The sequence below is a fragment of the Diorhabda carinulata genome, chromosome 7, assembly GCF_026250575.1.
Source record: "Diorhabda carinulata isolate Delta chromosome 7, icDioCari1.1, whole genome shotgun sequence".
Classification (NCBI taxonomy): Eukaryota; Metazoa; Arthropoda; class Insecta; order Coleoptera; family Chrysomelidae; genus Diorhabda; species Diorhabda carinulata.
Window position 1 is genome coordinate 19,783,594 of NC_079466.1, and position 20,276 is coordinate 19,803,869.

The 20,276-nt window shown below is 32.5% G+C and overlaps 1 protein-coding gene across 5 annotated transcripts in view; it reads left to right on the plus strand.

The window, feature by feature from the left end:
- The window catches only part of LOC130896195 (cell adhesion molecule Dscam2), a 260,584-nt gene that overhangs the window by 182,301 nt on the left and 58,007 nt on the right, over positions 1–20,276 (plus strand). For all 5 annotated transcript variants that reach the window (XM_057804116.1, XM_057804113.1, XM_057804114.1 and 2 more), the window contains 2 exons: positions 14,214–14,333; positions 19,044–19,217. In XM_057804116.1, the coding sequence (XP_057660099.1) occupies positions 14,214–14,333; positions 19,044–19,217 (294 nt within the window). The remainder of the gene's footprint in view (positions 1–14,213; positions 14,334–19,043; positions 19,218–20,276) is intronic.

Consider the following 20,276-nt stretch of genomic DNA (forward strand, 5'->3'; position numbering starts at 1 on the left):
AATAACGAGACTGCGCGCCTCAAGGCGCCCTAGACGATTAGTGCGTTGGGTATCTAGATATCTTACCTATGCATGTCCCAAAACATGTTTCCGTCACTATTATAGTATTTGTGTAGAAGCAATTTGAAACGAACGTGTATTTTTCTCATGCCGAAAACCATGTGTGACGAAAAACAGGAACAGCTTATCAATCTCAAATTTCTCGTTGAATTGAAAAAAACTCCGATTTAGTGCTATAAATTGTTGCAAGAGGCCTATGGGGACAATTCTTTATCTCGTACGCTTGTTTTTAACTGGTGTAAACGCTTTAGTGAGGGCCGAGAGAGCAAATCAAAATTCAAGAAAATGTTGATCGATTTTTTTTCGACGTTAACGGTAACTGAATCGGTTCCAGAGGGTCACACTGTCAACCAGACTTACTAGTTGTCAGTTTTGGCAATACTGCGAGAACGAGTTCGTATAAAACGGCCCGAGTAGTGGGATAACAACTCGTGGATTTTCCACCAGGACAACACACCTGCCCATATCGCGCTTTCTATGAAGTAGTAAGTAAGTAAGTAAGTAAGTAAGTAAGCGCACTCCAGTTCTCGAACACTCACCAGATTTGGCACTGTGCGACTTTTTTTGTTTCTAAAGATAAAATCTGCTTTGAAAGGGACCCGACTTAAGTCGATAGAAGCGGTAAATGCCCTCACCAAAGAAGACTTCTAGCACTGTTTCGATCAATGGAAGAAACGTATGAAAAGGTGTTTGACGACCCTTTTTCGTAACCAGTCTCGTCATTTAATAGCCAGACCTCGTATTGGCATAGTATTCGTATCATTTTACTCAATCTTTACCTAAATTACCAAATTTGACGTCTATAACAACTACACAAAAAAAATCTTGAATGAGTTATTACTGCACGAAGCGGGTGTTTTGTATATTATAAAGATTTTATCTATAGAAACCCCAGTTTGTATTCTTCTCTTGATCAATCATGTTTTTCATTCAACTAGCAGCGTGAAAATTGGACGAGCGATAAATATACTCGTATATCTAAAAATACACTTGAAATATACCTCAAATTTCGATCTAAGACCAAGTATACAATGCGGTCAATATGTATTAAATAAATTAAATTTTAGCGTTATTATGTGCTATATAAGAAAACCTGCAACAGGCCGATTTTCATTGTTAAATTGACAATTTGCAGTATGAAAATATTATCCCTCTCCAGCACCCCCTCAAAAATAATTTCAAATAAGAAAGGGGATCGTGTAGAACCTTAGTGGAAAGGGATTCTAGTCCTCTGTTCAACAATATAAAGTTTTTTAAATCTGGTGCATTCATAATTGAAAAAATAACTTTTCAAGTTGCTGAATCAAAAGTTAGGATAACGAAAGAAATTAACAAAATAACCCCTGAGGTCATACAAAATGTACGAGATTTCCAAAATTGCCTCGGTTATTGTCAAGAACTGAATGGTAGTCATTTTGAACATTAAATTTAATTGTAAAGAATATTAAATATATTGAAAATACTTTCTGAAAATTATGCGACATTATTATCCTCCTTCTACGTAAAGTTTTGTGAAAGAGACTATCAAAATTTCACATCATAAAAATTCATTTTCTGGGTTATGATCCCACTAAATTTGAAAAAACTTCAGGACCAGAGTTCAGAGGGGTACTGGAGGAGAATAATAATATTTTCATACTGTAAATTGTCAATTTAAGAATAAAAATCGAACTATTTCAGGTTTCTTCACATAGCATATAACGCTATAATTGAATTCATGCCATGCATATGAACCGCATTGTATATGTATGGGGTAATGACTAATAATTATCTATTTCCAGTTATAATATCTCGCTAACTACCGAAGTCTTTTTTCAGGCACCTCGTTTTTTGACAACTTTTAGACTGAGTGGTTCATGACACTTTTTCGGTAGTAATGTTATTGAATGTTGTCCACAATCAGTGTACTTCATAAATTATGGTGACAAATGAGAACTATTACTGAGTTTTATTACAGTTACCATAACGAGCTAGGAATTATGCAAACAAATTATCATAATTATGCTTAATTATCGTTAATCATATGTAATCACCGGATTAATAATATTAACCGTAACATATAAATCTAACTACTGTTCTAAAGCGATTAAATCGCCATATGTACGCCGACAACACACAAATGTATTTTTTAACAGTAACGAATTAGAGTGTTTAAATTGACAAATCCAGAAATCTCTTCTGATTCTGTCTGAATATGTAACAATCAGCTTAGTGTTGCTCTAAAAAGTGAAACTCTCATTCATAATCAATTCAAAGTTTATATGTTCTGTTTGTAATGTGCGTCTGGTTTTCAATGTTTATAAACGTACAAAGTGAATATTAATAGTAGACTTGTACGAGTGCTTTTGATGGAGTAGAAATCCTTAGCAATATTCATCTTAACACATTGGAGTTAGCCACAAGTCTAAGAGAAAATCTACTCCTCAGAAAATCAAACGGCAAGTAAAATCCCGCATAAAAGGATTTTATGGCAGTTAACGCAATGAACCATTTATTTTTGTGGAAATTTGGTACTCGTATGATTTGCTCAATTGAACAACGTAACATTCAATTGGAGAATTATATGAAGCTGCAAATTCCTAAATCACCACCGACTAAAAAAGCCAGAACTCTTACTGTGAAAGAACTGAATAAATTTTTTGAAGAAACACCAGCTAATTCATTTCTTCTGGCCGAAATAAGTCACCAAAACCTAAATTTTAGAAAAGTTCATTGCTACTTTGCACAAGTTGCACCAAGCATGAGTTTTAATTTGACCTTGCCACACAAACCTGTTACATTCCATGAAAATTAGAGATGTGGATGATTCTAATGGAGTTCTTGGAATCAATACACCTGTCACCAGAATAAAAACATCTTGATCGTTTACCGTTCCAGGTGAATTTAGCAAAATTTGTAAAAAAAATCTTTCATTGCGATCACTTCATGCAACATCAAACTTTTTATTTGAATAACCAGAATGATGAATGCATTATATATACCATACAATAGTACCAAACAAATAATAGGACTTTTCGGAAACTAATTCGAGCTTAGGTAGATCACCCATTACGGATCCTAATCTAGAACGAGATTTAGATCACATAGCATCCAATTTTCGATGAAAAGTTCAAATTTAAAACATGGTCGACGAAAACTTTTGAGTTTTTCCATGATATTTATTTAGTTATATAATGGATTCTAGATGTTTAATAATTGTTATTCAGCTACCTCATACGGATTTTGAAATAAAACTTGAGACTAATAAAATATTTTTATGTTGAAATGGCGAAAAGTATAGAAACCACAAACCTCAGTAACCTATCAATGACAATACCGAGAAGAGTTAATAGTAGTCGGCCGTTTAATGGAAATAAATAACTTTTTTTCCTACTGTACTGTGAAGTCGACTTTAGAGTACTAATTTGAGTCCGAAAAATGGTATCATTGTACTTTACAGTACTCTAAAATTCTCCCAATCCCGTTCGAAATAAAAAGAAATAAAAAATTAATTCTAATTTTTGAATGTTAACAGTAATGGGGCAACTACTGTTACCAGAAACATTTATTGTAGTAATTACTGGATGTACTTTTTTATTTGCGATAATGCCGGAAGATGAACGTGATCCGGTTTGGTTAAACCGCTCATTGTTTCGGAAAAGTCTCTAGCAGGAAGTAATATTTAAAATATGACTATTACTTTTATTGACAATAGTAATAATGATATTAATTAATATTAGTAATAATTATCATATTAAAAAATTCATAATTTATAATTCATAATTCATCTTAGTTTAATGATTATTTTTGAGCTGTTATCAAATATTTGCCCTTAGTCACACTGAATCTGCAATAAAATCTATTCTGAAGACTGTCAGGTACACTCTTCACAGAAATTAGTTGTAGTTATAAAGGAAATAAATAACTTCTAGTAAGAATGAAAAACAAACGAAAAAACTGTCGATTTTATTTAGCCAATGGTATACTAGGGTAGAAAGGATCGAATCATAAGGCTTTGATCTGTTCGCTGTCTTCAGTTTTCGAACGTCAGTGACTTGATCCAGACTACTTTCATAACATTCAAATCATGATAAGAATTGGAGAAACCTTCTAACTCTTTGCATATATTGATATAAGAATATATAGTTATTGAGCAGCTCTGCAAATCTTGAGTTTTTAACCGATTTTCCGAAAGTATTTTCATAACATAACAATTTTAAAAGATGATTAATGTTTATATTTTATTATGTTATTGATATTTTATGAGACCTATTGACATCAAAAGAAAAATATGCAACCCTTTGATTAAGACGTCGGAAACGTGTGAAGATATTGACTTGAAATTATAACCATATTTTCAGGTCCACAGTTTGTTGAGGTAATAAAGAAATAAAACTTCTAAGGTGACGTGAAAAACTATACGGCTGTTATACTGTCTTATACTTCGAGTACAGAAAACAATTTCTCTCATAAAAATTTCATTCGTCTAGGTTAAGCAACTTTTTCTAGATGTTCTTAATCTTCTATTGTACAGCAGAGAAAAATATGAAACCTTTATATTTTTAACTAAGTTTAGAAAAAATCAAGACTTTGTGAAGTATACTTGAAACAAGCCTAAATTTTTAATAATTTTAAGTCCTACCTGCATAATCCCCTTTTCCCAGCTCCTCTCAGCCACCCTCACAAATTCGGATTGAATTTGATATTTATGTGAAAAAACTTAAATTAGGTAACCTAATATGAGCTGTATAACTCATAATTCTTATAAACAATTGTTTGTAGATTACGGAAACTGACTCTATTCCTGTATTATTTATAATAGATTCGACTCGTGCTTATCTGTTTTTTAGTCTTTTGTAAATTGTATATTAATAGATATTATCATCATAACAAAATGTATGTGGTAAATGAATAAGTCATTTTATATTTATCTTGATATATTACTGAGGTATCCCTTTATGTATTTATTATTTATACACACCTAATGACTCAAATCAACAAAATTAATATCATCGGATAATAATTGCGTCGATAATTTTTAAGAAACTCTCCAAATTGCGAATAATATAGAAATTGGTTGAATGTGATACCAACAAATCAATATTCATATTCTAACCGTTTCTAAATAGCGATAGATTGACAGTACCACTTGCTCCTTCCTCACCCTCACACACCTATCGTTGCTTTGGCACACGCGACAACTGGACCCAGTGGTCAAGGTACTGTTGCACCCACTTTTGTTCGTTCTTCTCTCACTTTCACTTTCCTAGTTATTGATTGATGTTTTGCATGATATTTTGATTTTTAGATTGATTTTACTATCAACGTATGGATTCTAATAAATACTTTTTGGAGAAACTATCACAAGAGAAATTCATATTACATTACATTAGTTTCAATAATTTTATCATATTGTTGTGAAATATCGTTTGATAAAAAGAACTTTCATAAGTTTTGTTCTGATATTCAAGTAGTAAGTGATGATAATCAATTTTAGTTGTGTCACACGTTATCAAATTATATGTGATATCTCTAAACCACGACGCTGTAGATGAATGCTTAGAATGGAGCAAGTGTTTTTAACTCTAAAATAATAAATATCGATATTATGATTAAAAGATATTGAAATGAGAACTTATAATGTAGAATGTTTCCATTACTGTGAATTTTGTTCACATGGAAACTAAAACAAAAAAGAATATTAGTTTACAATCTGGTGAAAAACGGTTGTTACTAGCTTTATTTGGGTCCGTAACATTTTTTATTACTAATATAGAGCATGTATTCATTACGGTAATTAGCAAGAATAAACCGACCAAAAAAGTATTTATATTCTTAGGAAAACAATCTGACGAAGTTTTTCATCGAGGCCCCAGCTATTAGTTTGGGGATCCACTGAATATTATCAGACAATGCGATAATTTCATTCAAACTGAAGTTTTTTTCGCATTTGAGTGAATATTATATATATTTCCTATTTAATTAAGAAATAATCATCCAAAATTCACTTTATTATTTTTAAAACCAATTATTATATTGACATGAGGTTATTTCATATTAACAGGTAACTAAATACCTACCATTTACAGGAGCTTAATTTGGTCCCCGTTAGAAAGACTGCATGCTTAAATTTGTTTCACATCTTAGCTAGAATATCTTGAGTCTCCTATTCAATGGTTGCTCTAACACGGCTCTTCAGTACAACCATTTTTGTTGAAAGGCTAGAAAATGAACAATGTCCTTCACAAACCTCTACAAAAAAATAAACAGTAACTAGGCCAGTGATAAGACGCAAAATAGTTAAGTCCAGTACGGCCAATCACTCTTAGGAAGTCTACCATTCGAAAATTTTCTCACATGAAGATTCTAGTGAAGTGGGACACCCAAGTCATTTGAGTCTATTTTAAGCTGGGGAGACAATAGTTTTCTCGTAAGTAATGTTATTCTCTTACAGTGTTTTTAGCAAGAAAAAGAATTTTTGGGAAATCTCACTCATGTTGTGGTTATTTGGACCCAATATTGTGACGGCCAGCTCTTCCATATGTTGCCTCGTTGCTAAATACTAAGTGTGATATCTCCATCATTAGTCTACTATATGGCTTTGGATAAGCTACCAAATCATGTTTTTCCATCGTCATACAAAGCTTGTAGTCATTGATATATACGATTTCAAACGCAAACGCCAAAAGTCGAAGGAGTTTTCAGATACCAACCAATACGTTCAGTAAATTTATGCTGGTTAAGGGGAAACTTTGGCGGATGAGCTCCACGTATTCGTTGGACACACAGGGATAACCTATTGATTTGCCTTTACAGAAATATTACAAAATACAACTCAAAACAGTGTGTTGTGCAGACGTCGTTTTGATAACTAACTACTGATAACTACTTGTTTTGCCTGTATTGAGTTGTAGTACACTGGAGCATATTTTTCCGCTGAGAAACACAAACCCGACGTGGAAGTTCGAAGTGTAGCCAGTTTTATGTCCCATGTATTGCCGGTTAGTTTTTATTGCGGGAGGATGCTTACATATTTTGTCTTCGCAGTGTTTTTGGAATGTCGAGACTTCGTTAAGTTACGATATATTTGAGTTGGAAGTCTTTAACATTTGCGTGTCATGCCAATTAATACTGAATTATCTTTCTGTTATGTAAATAGGCATCTTATTTTTTAGAATTGTTTGATATTTTTTTCTACAGCTGGTAGACGTAAGTTTTGGCTTGCTTTTTAGTGATCTATTATATTCATAAATAATCTGAATACCGTATTACGAAATCATCAAAATATGAGAAGTGATATGATGTAAACAAAAATCAGTTATACTTCCATTAGTAGCTAGAATTTCTAGCGTTTAAAACAAAAATACATTTTCCAAACAAAAGCCGAGCATTGTAAGTAGTTATGAATAAACTTTAAAATGAATAATATAATGGTCCATGAGAGTATCTTTAGAATCCATACGCTATCAATGTCATAGATGTTGTTCCAAAAATTGGAATAGCGCTTAATATGTTCACTACGCCACATTTTAATAAAGTTAAAATTTCCTCACAATTATTGCTTATTGCAGCAAAACCAGTATTGAGTAGCCAATCCCACCTTTACTAACAACACACTATAGATCAGTGTGATGATTTTTGAAAATTTTGTAATTACATAAAACGCGCAATCCACTATCGTAATATATTAAAAATCATATGCCGAAAAATTATTTCAATCATTTATTGACGAGTGAAATATATCTGTAGACTTTGTTCTTTGCCTCGATTGCTCAATTAATTCAGTACATCTAATTAATTGTTAAATCTCAGCGTTTTTATGTGTGCCTAATCAAAATAATAGAATTACAAGCTCAAATATATTGGAATCCTAAATATATTTACTTGAAAAATAATTCATAATGCTGATAGCAGAATATATTCATAAAGTGTAAGCAATTTGTTGGAAAACTCTCTCATTCTAATCATATTGTATATATTTTTTCGTAATGTAACATTATTATCATAATATGTTCACTACTTCAATTATGGTTAACTGTCCAACAGTGCTGAAATGTAGTTATTGAATAATTTTGATTTTTGTCCAGAAACTTTACAAGCAAACATTTATTTAACACTGACACAGACAAAATTGATAATTCTCTCAACTATTTAACAAAGACAGCATTCAAATTGGATTTTCTGGAAACTTTGATGACATTTGTACTGAACACACTGTTTACTGCTACCACTACATCAACACTTACAATGTTCGAGGACTAAAACCTATTAATTTTTAACAATTTTACATTATTTAAATTTATCCCATGATTACGACTGATAGTTGACGATAGATTATGATGTTGGTTAAGAGTACCTAATTTTTCTTTCTGGCTATATTCTAAATGAGCTAAGTGTTTTTTACACCACACATTAACAGACCTTTTAGTCTGTCCAACATACTTTGTATTAAATCATTACAACCAATTTCATAAATACCACTCTGTTGAAGTTGTTCTCAATCCTCTAGTATAAACAGGATTAGGAGATGCTAGAACAAATTTCTCTTATTATTTGTTTTGATTGAGGATAAAGGTAGTTTTACAAAGAGATCTCTCAAACTTATGACGATTCATCAACAATTTTCTTAACATAAGCGCCAAATACAACCAAATCCTCATTAGAAGTTCCTTCTTCATCATATCTTTTAATGTTAAAAGGAAAATTGATCAAAGGATGTATCATAAAATTGGAACTGGCCATTTTATGTTGAATACAATGGAAATAATCAACCTGTACCTATATGTAGCGGTGTTTTCCTACTCGTATACTGTATTTAAGGCAAAAACCGCTACGTGCAGGTACTTTGCAGCTGATTTTTTCCATTCCACTTAACACAGAAGGATACAATAAGGGAATGACTATAATAGAGGATGTGGCCCATCTTTACGGTTAAACTGTAGATAGGTTAATAAACCTTCATAGATAGATACATTTGATCTGGTACCTCCTATTTATACAAAGAGATTAGAAGTAAACCCAAGGTTAAAATACCAGGTTTGGAAAAGAATGATATTTATGAAATTAGATATAATGATTGTGTCAAGAAAAAGTTCGTTGGGCAGTCTGAAGACTAAGAGGTCTGGTTTAAAGCTAGAAAGCTGTGACAAACCATTGGACCAAATGCACAGTATGCTGGATAAACATACCCCATTCAAAGTGGTACACAAGCTGGACTCTAGGAGCATCAATCACTATATTTCAGGTAGAGCGGCTATCAATAAATAAATTTGCTCAGAAGTATTTGGATATAAACCTCTCTCAGATAGCCAAGCGGCCTTGAAGAACTTGAAAGCTATTAAGTGCATATCCAAATTAGTGTGGGAATTCATAAAAACTCTAAAAGCACTAGCTAACAAAAATGAGGACCAGAATCCTACTATGGTCTCACGAGATGCCACATCAATAACGAACTGAACAAGTGGCGAAATAATCAGATGGAGTCTTACTAAAGAAACACTCCAGGCCAAGAAGTCTGATGAACTTCTTGTGATGACCAGAAACGACATGAAACTGGTGGTCGGTCTTCTGACAGGTCCCGTCAAATACCACCTTAAGACGATTGACATGGCAGAGGACCACAACTGCAGATTCTGCAAGTAAGTCACGGAAACAGCAAAGCACCTCGCTAAAAGGCTTAAATACCCTGGAGGAGTAGTTCTAAGACCTATGGAAGCAGGACAGAAGAAACGCAACAAAATAGCCTTATTTGGAAGGGGTCTGTGTATTTTGGAAATAGAACAATAAGATGTAAAGTCTTATCAAAAAATGGTGCAGAGTGGCTGTAAAGCCAAAAAGACTCTCCAAAACAATCTACTATCTACCTTTCAATCCTATTTACACAGAAGGCATTGTAAAGTATTATTGTCAGTGTGTTTTAAATTGGTTAATAAATCCATCAATATTTTAAACTGATTATTGCATAAATCCTAACAATAAAAACTAGATTAGGAAAAGAATAATATTTATGAAATGAGCTGTAATGATTTTATCAACAAGTTCGATGGGCACACTAAGAGGTCTGGAAAACCGTGATAAACCAATATACCGTATGTTGGAAAAAGACGATTCGAAGCTAGTGCAAGGAGCGGGACTTGGCATTTCTGGACCAAAATACCTCTAAAAACATCATTTACCATTTTTCAGATAGAGTTGCTAGCAAAATATGCCCACGGGTGTTTGAATAGAAAGCTCTCTAAAAAGCATATCTAATTTTCTCTCGGTTAGCCTTGAAGGGCCTGAAAGCTGGAAAGTGGATAGATATTAACATCAAGAAAAAAGATGGATGGATGGATGGATGGATGCAGAAAAATTGAAAATTCAATGACGATCTGAGAAACAGAAAGCAAAGGAACTTTAGAGGGCAGTTAATTCAAGATAAGAGATCACAAAGAGACCCATTACACACAACCGACTTCAACTTAGCTTAAGAAACCATACTAAGAGAAAGTGGTATGCAAACCTGAGGTTTGATTTATGGAAATAAACATCAATGTATAATATATACGGAAACATAGTACTAATGACAAAATCCAGGAAAGAACTTCAAGTCGTATTTAAGCTATTGGAAGAGAAGGGAAGAGAATGTCTTCTATGGATTAACGAAAAAAAAAACAAGATACGCTGCAATGAGAGACAAATTATTATGAATTGTAACTGAAATAATAACTACTGAATAGAAAAGGCGGAATAAATCGAATATTTGGGAGTAACTATCACAAATGAAGCAGACGAAAAAAGGAGCATATAAAAAAGAATAGTAAAATACAGTGAAGCATCAAGACTAGTAACAAAAAGCATCAAAACTGCTAACAAAAATGTTAAACTCAAAATATATATATCGCGAACAGCTGCAATAAGTATGTGCCAAACAATAAAAAGATGTCAGTTAACTGGACAATGAAGAACTAATTAAACTACATAAAAAATATGTAAACGTAAAATTTTCAGTTTAAAGGGCGAATTGAAGAAAATGAATTGTACATAAGAATAATAAACATAGAACTATTGCATTGTATAAGCACCCAAGTAAAACCCATATAATTAAAGCACGTAGAGCGAGATGGTTGGCATATATAATATAAGTAGAATAACAAAAGATAGATGAGTAAAACAAGTACTAAAAAATGAAGAAGATGAGAAAAAGGAAGACGAAGATCTATTAAAAAATGGTTGAAAAAGTTATAACAGATTCGTTGGAGTGAGAGACTGGCAAAATGAAAGGCATATAGATAAAACGGAAAGAAAATGAGCTGAAAGATCTTGAACATGGTAGTTTCTGAAATTTTCAATTGAATTTCGATATAAATTTACTTCTATGAATTTGTTTATGATGCAATTTTTTTATCATAACTTTTAGTTATCTTTATCTTCCTCGGTGATTCTTTTATGATTGGAGGTTCATTGTTAATTCGTCCCTGTGTAACGTGAGAAATAAAATATAACAAACAGTAATTACGGATTACAGCGAAAAAACCTTTAATTGAATCATTGCATAATGTTTTTTAAATTGGCAATTTTATAATTAAAACTATTAACAAGAACTGACTGTGAAAAATTCAACTTTATTCGATGCTTTTTATTCCAAGATTTCTTCGATAATACACGATATTCTATTTCAAGTAAATCTTTTAAATCCATAACGGATGCGTTGCTCTCTCTTCCATACTCATTACTGAAGTAGGCACTTCCGTTTCATAAAATGCATCGATGTTCTACACTCTGGAGATTCTAAATAATTGATTTCGTTGTGTATTCTCTAAAGAAGCTCTACATTATAATCCATTATATTATACATGCTTCGCTAACGTATCTCTGTACCTAATCATTCTTTTGTACAGGACTATTTCTGATAATTGTGATATCTCTTCGCAAATCAACTCGCTAAATTATAGACGTATATTCATAGTCTCTAGAGAATACTACGAAAATTTCTCTTTTCCTATATATTTTTTCCATATAGAAAATGTTGGAATCAAACTTTACTAACGAAATCGTCAATGGATCTTTCAAAATTTTCGTAAAGGCATCATTTTAATCTGTAACAAGATTCAGATTCATTACTTTAACTCGGTTTACTTGTAATTGAAAACTGTAAGAGGCAAAGGTAAGAAAAAATTTCATTTTTTATTTATTTCGGGAGAAATTTGAACATAAAATTAATATTTATACAATTTCCTGGATAGATATCTTGATAATCTATGAGATTATTGAGAGAAATCAAAAAATTTACTCCATAAGGACAAAAAATTATTGAAGGAAAGGTATTAGATTAGATGGAACCATCCGATGATGGCAATGATCAGTATAATTTAGAAAAAATATATACTAAAATTATTACGGATGAGAGAGTATTAAAATAATGAAGCATTCATGGTAAATCGGCATATAAATTCTTTTAGTAGACAGTTAAAATATTTTCTGTTGAGTTATACCTTGAGTATATCCGTATGAAATAAGATTTGTATAAATATAATGTATATAGCGGGTGCAAACTCTTATTTTTACCTAATTAACCTGCTTCTAAACAGTGAAAAGTGAAAAAATATTTTTCCACGAAGTATGTTAAAACATTGTGCCATACTGATTACATGAATGGTTGAAACATTGACTTTTAAGCAGCGTTACGTTCATAAATAATTATTTTAATATGAAAACTCACCAGTATATCTAAGTAGAACTACTTCTCACAAATCCCAATCAGATAATGTCGCAACAAATATTTTCTCTTACTAACTTCCCAGTTTTCAGACTTTACATAATTTACATCGTCCAAAAAACAACTATTCATCATCACTCATTTTGAAAATATTATTTTTTCTTGAAACTTCTGCCTTTATCTGTACCCATACCAGTTCAAACGGGTTTAGTCTGCAATGATATAGTGGTGTCTATCAGAATTGTCTGATATTTTCAGAAATTTAATATTTTTTCATTTTTTACTTTTATGAAGGGAAAGTACAGTTCTGTTCTATTCTGACAGAACCGGGATGGAACTTAATATTCTTTCAATTTAGCCAATTCTGTAAAACTTTTTTCAACCACTTGGTTGAGTGAAATATCGAGTGATAACTTTATCCATTACTATTATAGAGTACTGAGAAAGAACATCTATCATTTGTTCGAACCTTATTTTTTCAAAACATCAGCATTCATGTCCTCATAGTAGTCACCGGTACGAGTAGATTCAAAAATCAATATCACCTTTAACAAAACCGTTTGAGCCGAAGTGTATTACCTGTCTTTGACTTGTAACAGTTTCATCTTAACACAATTTATTCGTTGTATGTACCTCGTTGATCCATATTTCATCTTTCTAAAATATATCTCTTCTTTGGCCTCTCATTCCTTTTATAGCCGTTAGGTAATTTTTTCCTCATACTACAATATCTGTCTGTTTATATTGAAATAAAATTTTTGGAATGCTTTTTCCAGTGAAAATCTACTTCTTTCCATAGTGTGTTTTGGCTCATTCCATGGTAATCCTTATCATTACATGGCAAGAACTTTTTTACTGTCGGAAATTCTTTTCTGAAGAAGAACGTTTGCACCTTCCTCCGAAGTCTTTCTTTCTATTCAAACTTTGGTTCTTCTGGAGCTTTACCTACTTTTTGTAACTCATAGATTTGTCAACACTAAGTAACTAGTAACTAATTCCACTGTGTCATCAACAATTTAAGATAAATGTCTGTAAATAATTCAAAACGGTTGAATATTAATTATTTTCATTAGCTGTTAAAGGACCAAAGACCAAAACCACTGTTCACCAGTGAATTCAATACTCATAAAAATATTTTGTTGAACTAAAAATCTTTAAAATTTAGATGCTTTCCAAGTTTCAAATTCAATACAAGAATAACTCAATAAATATACAGAGTTCTGAATCAATTATATAAGAATATTTTCGAATTGAAACTAGATAAAGAATTATAGTGAAATGAAAAGGTGGATCAAAGGAATGTAATAAAAATTTTCAATAATTATCGGAGCTTCTATGGAAGTGTTTGTTAGTAAGGGTTACCTCAACCGTATAGAGTGTGGTAAATGTTCCCACCCACGATGGCACCAATAAATAAATATATATGTTTAAGTATGAATTTGTAGTTTATTCAATAGTCTTTCGTGTGTTGTTTCAGTACCTCCAAGATGGCTGGTTGAACCAGTCGACGTTAGTGTCGAACGAAATCGACATGTGGCTCTTCATTGCCAAGCCCAGGGCGTTCCAACACCAACAGTTATTTGGAAAAAAGCTACAGGTCTATATTATTGTCTTATTTATTGTATTAGTAGCTTCGTAAATTGGTTATTTAGGTTACAAAAAACCCTTAAGGGAACATAAACATTCTAACTCGTAATGGATATTTATGATTTTTTATCTGGTTGTGATATAGTTGCAATGTTCCCTATAACAATCAGTTTATGTCAAAGAGGATTTACTAGAGTGTTTTCTGGTGTCGTGTAATCAATACTTTTCGTTAAAATATATTTCTGTATCGTATACAAATTGTGTGTGTCTAGCACTGAAGAAAAACAAGCTTAGTCTTCTTAAAAACAGTCCTTTCCCATCCACCCAAGAGTAAATATTTAGTCAATATTGTAGCGACAATTATTTAATTTCTAAATCTAGAAACTTTCAAATAAAAGTTGAAATTTAAATCGATGTTTATATGCATATCGTTATCGATTACGGGGTAAACTGAATTGACTTTCTTTGTACTCCCGAACTGATATAAAGACCATAAAAAATCACACCTATCATTAAATTATTTTCATTTTCTCAGCATACATCTGATCGATCCTGATCTTTATTTACGAATTCAATTATTTTGAAAAATTTATTTTTTAACTGATCGTTGGAAACAATTTAAAAAAATATAAAAACAAATAGTACAATGAAATATATAAACTAATTCAAGTTGTTTCGAGCGAGCATTCATTATTTGAGAAGTAGATTTAATAGTAAATCACTTTCTGCTCTTGAAATACTGAATTTTGCCATCTTTATGTTTTATGTAATTGTAAAAACAATATACTTAATCCATCCCTAGATATAAAAACCTAAGATAGTCAAGTTCGGTGATCTGATTGCCTTCCACGTCATATCAATCTTCAGGATATGAACCATCTTATAAGTATCTAGCATCTCTAGAGTAATTCGAGATATATTTATCAAAATATGTAGTTACCGTGTCCTTATTTTTGTCGAAAATTATGTTTACACAGGACGAAAACCTGATTTACAGTGCCAGCCACTCCAGAATATAACCAAGATCGATTTTGATAGTGATCTGTTGCTGCCTACGAATTTAGGTGTTAGCAGAGTTTATCGACGCAGTTGATCGTTGATGTATGGGAGAAAGAAATAAAATGACAAATTGCATCTCTGGGGGATACCAGCGATGACCCCGAACCTTTCTGAGGTGTGTCCATCGATAGCAATCAAGATGGATCGGTCTTGAAGAAAGCTAATAAGCCAGTCGATGTGTGAGGAAGACAAACCGTATTTGGTTGTTGATGATGTTCGCAGACTCAAGATATCTCAAGCTTTGCTAGGTAACGACTTTCTCCATGACTTTGGCAAAGGCTGGACTAGAGCAATCAGACGGTATTTATTGGGAACCGTCTTTTTTTCATATAGGTTAAAGCCGAGCAAGTTTCTAATCTGCAGAGAAGTGACCTCTGTTATATGATAGAGAAAAGAGTTTGCAGAGTGAACCATACCTTTGAGAAGTCTTGCCACATCTCGCTGTCGAAATTCTATTTCGATGAACCAACTCTAAGCAGGCTCGGTAGTAGTTTTCACCGCGAATATAGAAATGAATGAACTGAAATGAAATGAAAATATACGACACAACAAGTCCGCTTTCTCTTTTGCGGTCAATGCAATTGACATATCTTCTCTTATCAAGGGTACAATATTTGACTTACGAAAGCCTTGCTTTCCTCAAGCATCTAGCTATTGCTCCGATGATAAATGGGCATTTAATTGCACGTATTACAAAACGTTTCTCATGCCTAGTAGGCTTTGATATTAAGATATTGTCTTTTTGGATATTTTGCATATATCCTAGTTACATCAACTAAATTATTATGCATTCAAAATACTTGTCTATCATGTCAAAAGCTTGTTTTATTAAGAAATCCAATTATTATAGAGCTAAAACGAATAAATTACTTTATTTGATAATTTTATAATCTCATTACTTGTTTTTAATTTATTTCCACTTTAACTTTCCTAACGACGTCTCCCAGAAGCATAAACAGTAAGAAATTATTATGAATACGAACAGGAAAGTCAATTTCAATTAATTCAACTGAATTTATATATTTAAAATCTAACGAGAAATCTGTTTTATTATATCCGTTCGGTTTCCCAAATGAGTAGGGCATACAAATTTTCTTGGAAAAATTTCCCAAGAGTGGATAAAAAAGCACCAAATAATGAACCTATGAAATAGCTGGTTTATGTGCAGTAAACATAAAAAGCACAGTTAATAAGATGTATAAGAAAAATGAGCTTGCCATCGAGTATAAACAAAAATGTCACCAAAAAGGTGTTAAAATTACTTTATTATTATTGGCTTTTCTATACGGCGAAGGGAAAGGAAACTGGGCTTCTTTTAAAACACCGAGAAACAGGAAAACGATATCGAAATGACATTTCCGCTGTTTTGCTGCTGAATGAGTCTGCTTTTATATTTCCCGACCAAAGCTGCTTAATCTGATAAAAAAAGTTCAATAGCATCCTCTGGTTGTTCTAGGAAGACTGTAATTGTAAGAATCGGTTAAATATAATCAGCGATATTGGTGTTAACAAAGTTTCCACTCTCCCCATTTCCCACAGTTGAGTACTTAGACTTATAATTGCAAGTCTAAATAAATATATATAAAAAAGATGGTAAAATAATATACTAGATGTTCCATTTAAAAAAATGAGGTTTCTGCTAATTGAAATCTCCTGAATTAGTGCTTATCTAAAAAACACCCTAAACCCCAAACGAAACTTCTACTCTGTTCAAACATTCCAGCCATCCTTTACCTTCGTACTAACACCAATTTTAGTCAAATATTTTTCGCTCCGATTCGGCAACGTCACAATTTATGGGAAAAGGGCAAAAAAATATACAGGGTGTCCTATTTAAAAAAAAACTTCACTACATGTTGTCACGCTTAGGCTGTATACCTCAAAATATTTTAGAAATGTGTATCAGTGCAAATATAACAACTTTTATTTAAAATTTCTTTTTTGTTTATTTTATCTTAAGTAAGTGATTGCACTTCCACACACTAATGGGCCACCCTGTGTATAGTTCCTATGCTGTATCTGACTCCTAGATTTTCTAAATACGTACAGTTGTTATTTTATAATAAATATGTTGTTTTATTTATTTATGTTTTTTTATTTTTCGGTTAACTTTTTTACCAGTTTAAGTATATGATATAAAAAACATTATCATATAAGAAATATTGAACTTAAAAGTTGTTCAAAATTAATGAATTATGATATAATATTGTTGTTGGAGGAGAAACCATGGACAATAGTGTAAAGTTTTGATTAAAAGTAAAACTAGCGGTTTCTCAAACCTGTGTTCTTTTAAGAGATGGCTAGGGTGGTCTTTACTACTTTATCATATTTTTAAATTTTTTCCCATAGCAGTTGTATGAATAGTTTCGAATATATGATCAATTTCAATCAACTATTTATAAATAATCGATATGATCAACTATTCACATAACTAATTTTTCTAAAAATTTAATTTAAATAATTTAAAAAGTATGGCTTTTTGATACCGCGTTTTAAAATATATTTTTTTTAATTTCTTTTATTTTATATATATATATACCCTTGAATATATACCAGCCCTTTATCTTCGACGCGAACCTTCTGTCAGTTTGTGGTGTTTTCAATAATAGGTTCGTTCCAACCCAATAAAAAACCGTCCTTGGTACGGTGACGATTCTGCGCAATAGAGATTACGTATTCCAACTGGTCGGTTACCGTTATAGAAATGATTTTTTTTGAGTTCCAGCCGACTTAGGTATGTATCGGTTGTGAACCGTTTTCGGGACGTTTTTTTTTTGATATTTGATTTGCAAGAACAGTGCATAGGAGGAGATTGCGCAGAAAATATCTATGAACGCTTCCGATAACCGTTCCAAGAACGGTCCCGACTAGCAGGTTGGAACAAACCTAATATTAAAAGTACATTGTTGCGAATGTCTTGAACAAACGTGACATTTTAGGCACCAATATCAAACACACTTCTAGTATGTTGAATTGTTAAATAAAAGTTACCGTGAAGATCCATAATCAATTGTCACAATTACAGTAATACCAAGAAAATATAATCAACAGTTAAATCGAATCAAATTGCCAATATTGTAATCCGTTTTTAATGTCGAAGTGCGACCCGGACGGAAATAATTTGGGACATTCTTGAAAACACTCAAAAACACGTGCACGTGATAAAAATTTACTGTCAAATACGTGCCATTTCACAACAATCGTAGCTTAGCCCTACTGTTACAGATAAAATTCTTCCAGTGAAACAAAAAAGAAGTTTAAGGGTATATTGATTCGGTTACATTAAAGAGAGCAACGGGATTTGCGACAAAAACAATTCGTAGCTCTACTGTTAGAGTTCTGTTTCCAGTGAAACAGAAAATGAGGTGTAATGTTATACTGATTTGTTTACAGTAGCTAGAGCTACGTCATTTATAATAGAAGTAATATCCGTAGCTCTACTGCTACAGTTAACATTGTTTTAGTGAAAATCAAAGTTTTATTGAATTGTTTACTACTATTTGATGCCTGCGCATTTATTACGTAGCAGTCATTATTTTTTATTTAAATGCTGGTATTTTTGGAATCACAAATAATATATAAAATTTAATAAAATCAAAACCTCTGATCATGTCACCTCTGACGATTGACCTCTCAATTCCATCTAATATTTTGATTCTAGCTAGTAAATCAGGAGACTACGAAGAAGTACGTGATCATATGTATACGAAACTCCTTGGAAACGGTACTTTGTTGCTTCAACATGTCAAGGAAGATCGAGAGGGTTATTATTTATGTCAAGCTGATAATGGAATCGGCACAGGCATCGGAAAAGTTATTCAACTAAGAGTAAATTGTAAGTAAATTTCAATATCTATGCTTAAGATTTATGAGATGTCAAAATAACAGTAGATCGAGTTTTGTTAATGTAAGGAGAGATAAGAAGAAGAAGAATTAACGTTGAATGTATGATTTATTGTTGTTAGAATGTCTCGATTTTATATCGTATTCTGTATATCATTTCTGATTTTCAGAAAAACAAACGAAATCATCAGTATAATGTGTGATCATAAAGTTCAATATCCGTTAGGTTTACAAAAAAATTGAATAAGAGATTTCTCAATTTCCAAGCCATTGGAAATATAAAAGTTGCGCAGTTTCTCCAAAATAATTTGTTACGACCACGCCATGTGCCCTCGCAATTAAAAATTCATAGATAACTGGTGACCCCGAAGTGATAAACCAAAGTGATCTATTTTTTGGGGGCATAAAGTGTATATGCACAGTGTGACAACGCGAAGGGCTCAAGTGAAGTGCAGCGATAGTTCCTCGGTTCGTTTCTCATGAAAAAACCGCGACTAGTGAAAATTACTAACCATGTGAATTGTGCGGGTGAGGTAGTTCGACAACCAGTGAATAGCTTCGTATTCTTACCTACGAAACCGGCACGCCGTATTACAAAATCCTCACGTAATTTACAGAGAATTCGATGCGATGATCGACCATCGTCCAGCAGCTCGGCGGCACCTTTACACATGGCGACAAAACGTGACGAGGATTGGCACCCATGCAGGGAGTAAGGCTCGTACCATACCAGATAAGTATCCCATCCGATATTTCCACGACTTCTCATAGGCTCTGCACGGCAGGAAAATATACTCGGAAATCGACTTAGTTGAAGCTTAAAATCAACAGTTCATAAATTTTGGGCTACGTAACACCCAATCCTTCCAACGTTTTATGGATAAAGTGCTTCGATGTCTGGATTTCGTATTCGTTTATCTGGATGATATTTTCATAGCCTAGCATACACTTTACGTGCCCAAAAAAATGTTAACCCCTCTCGTGTATATTCCTTATCACTTCGGGGTCACCAGTTACGTATTTTTAAATGCGAGGATACATGCCGTGGTCA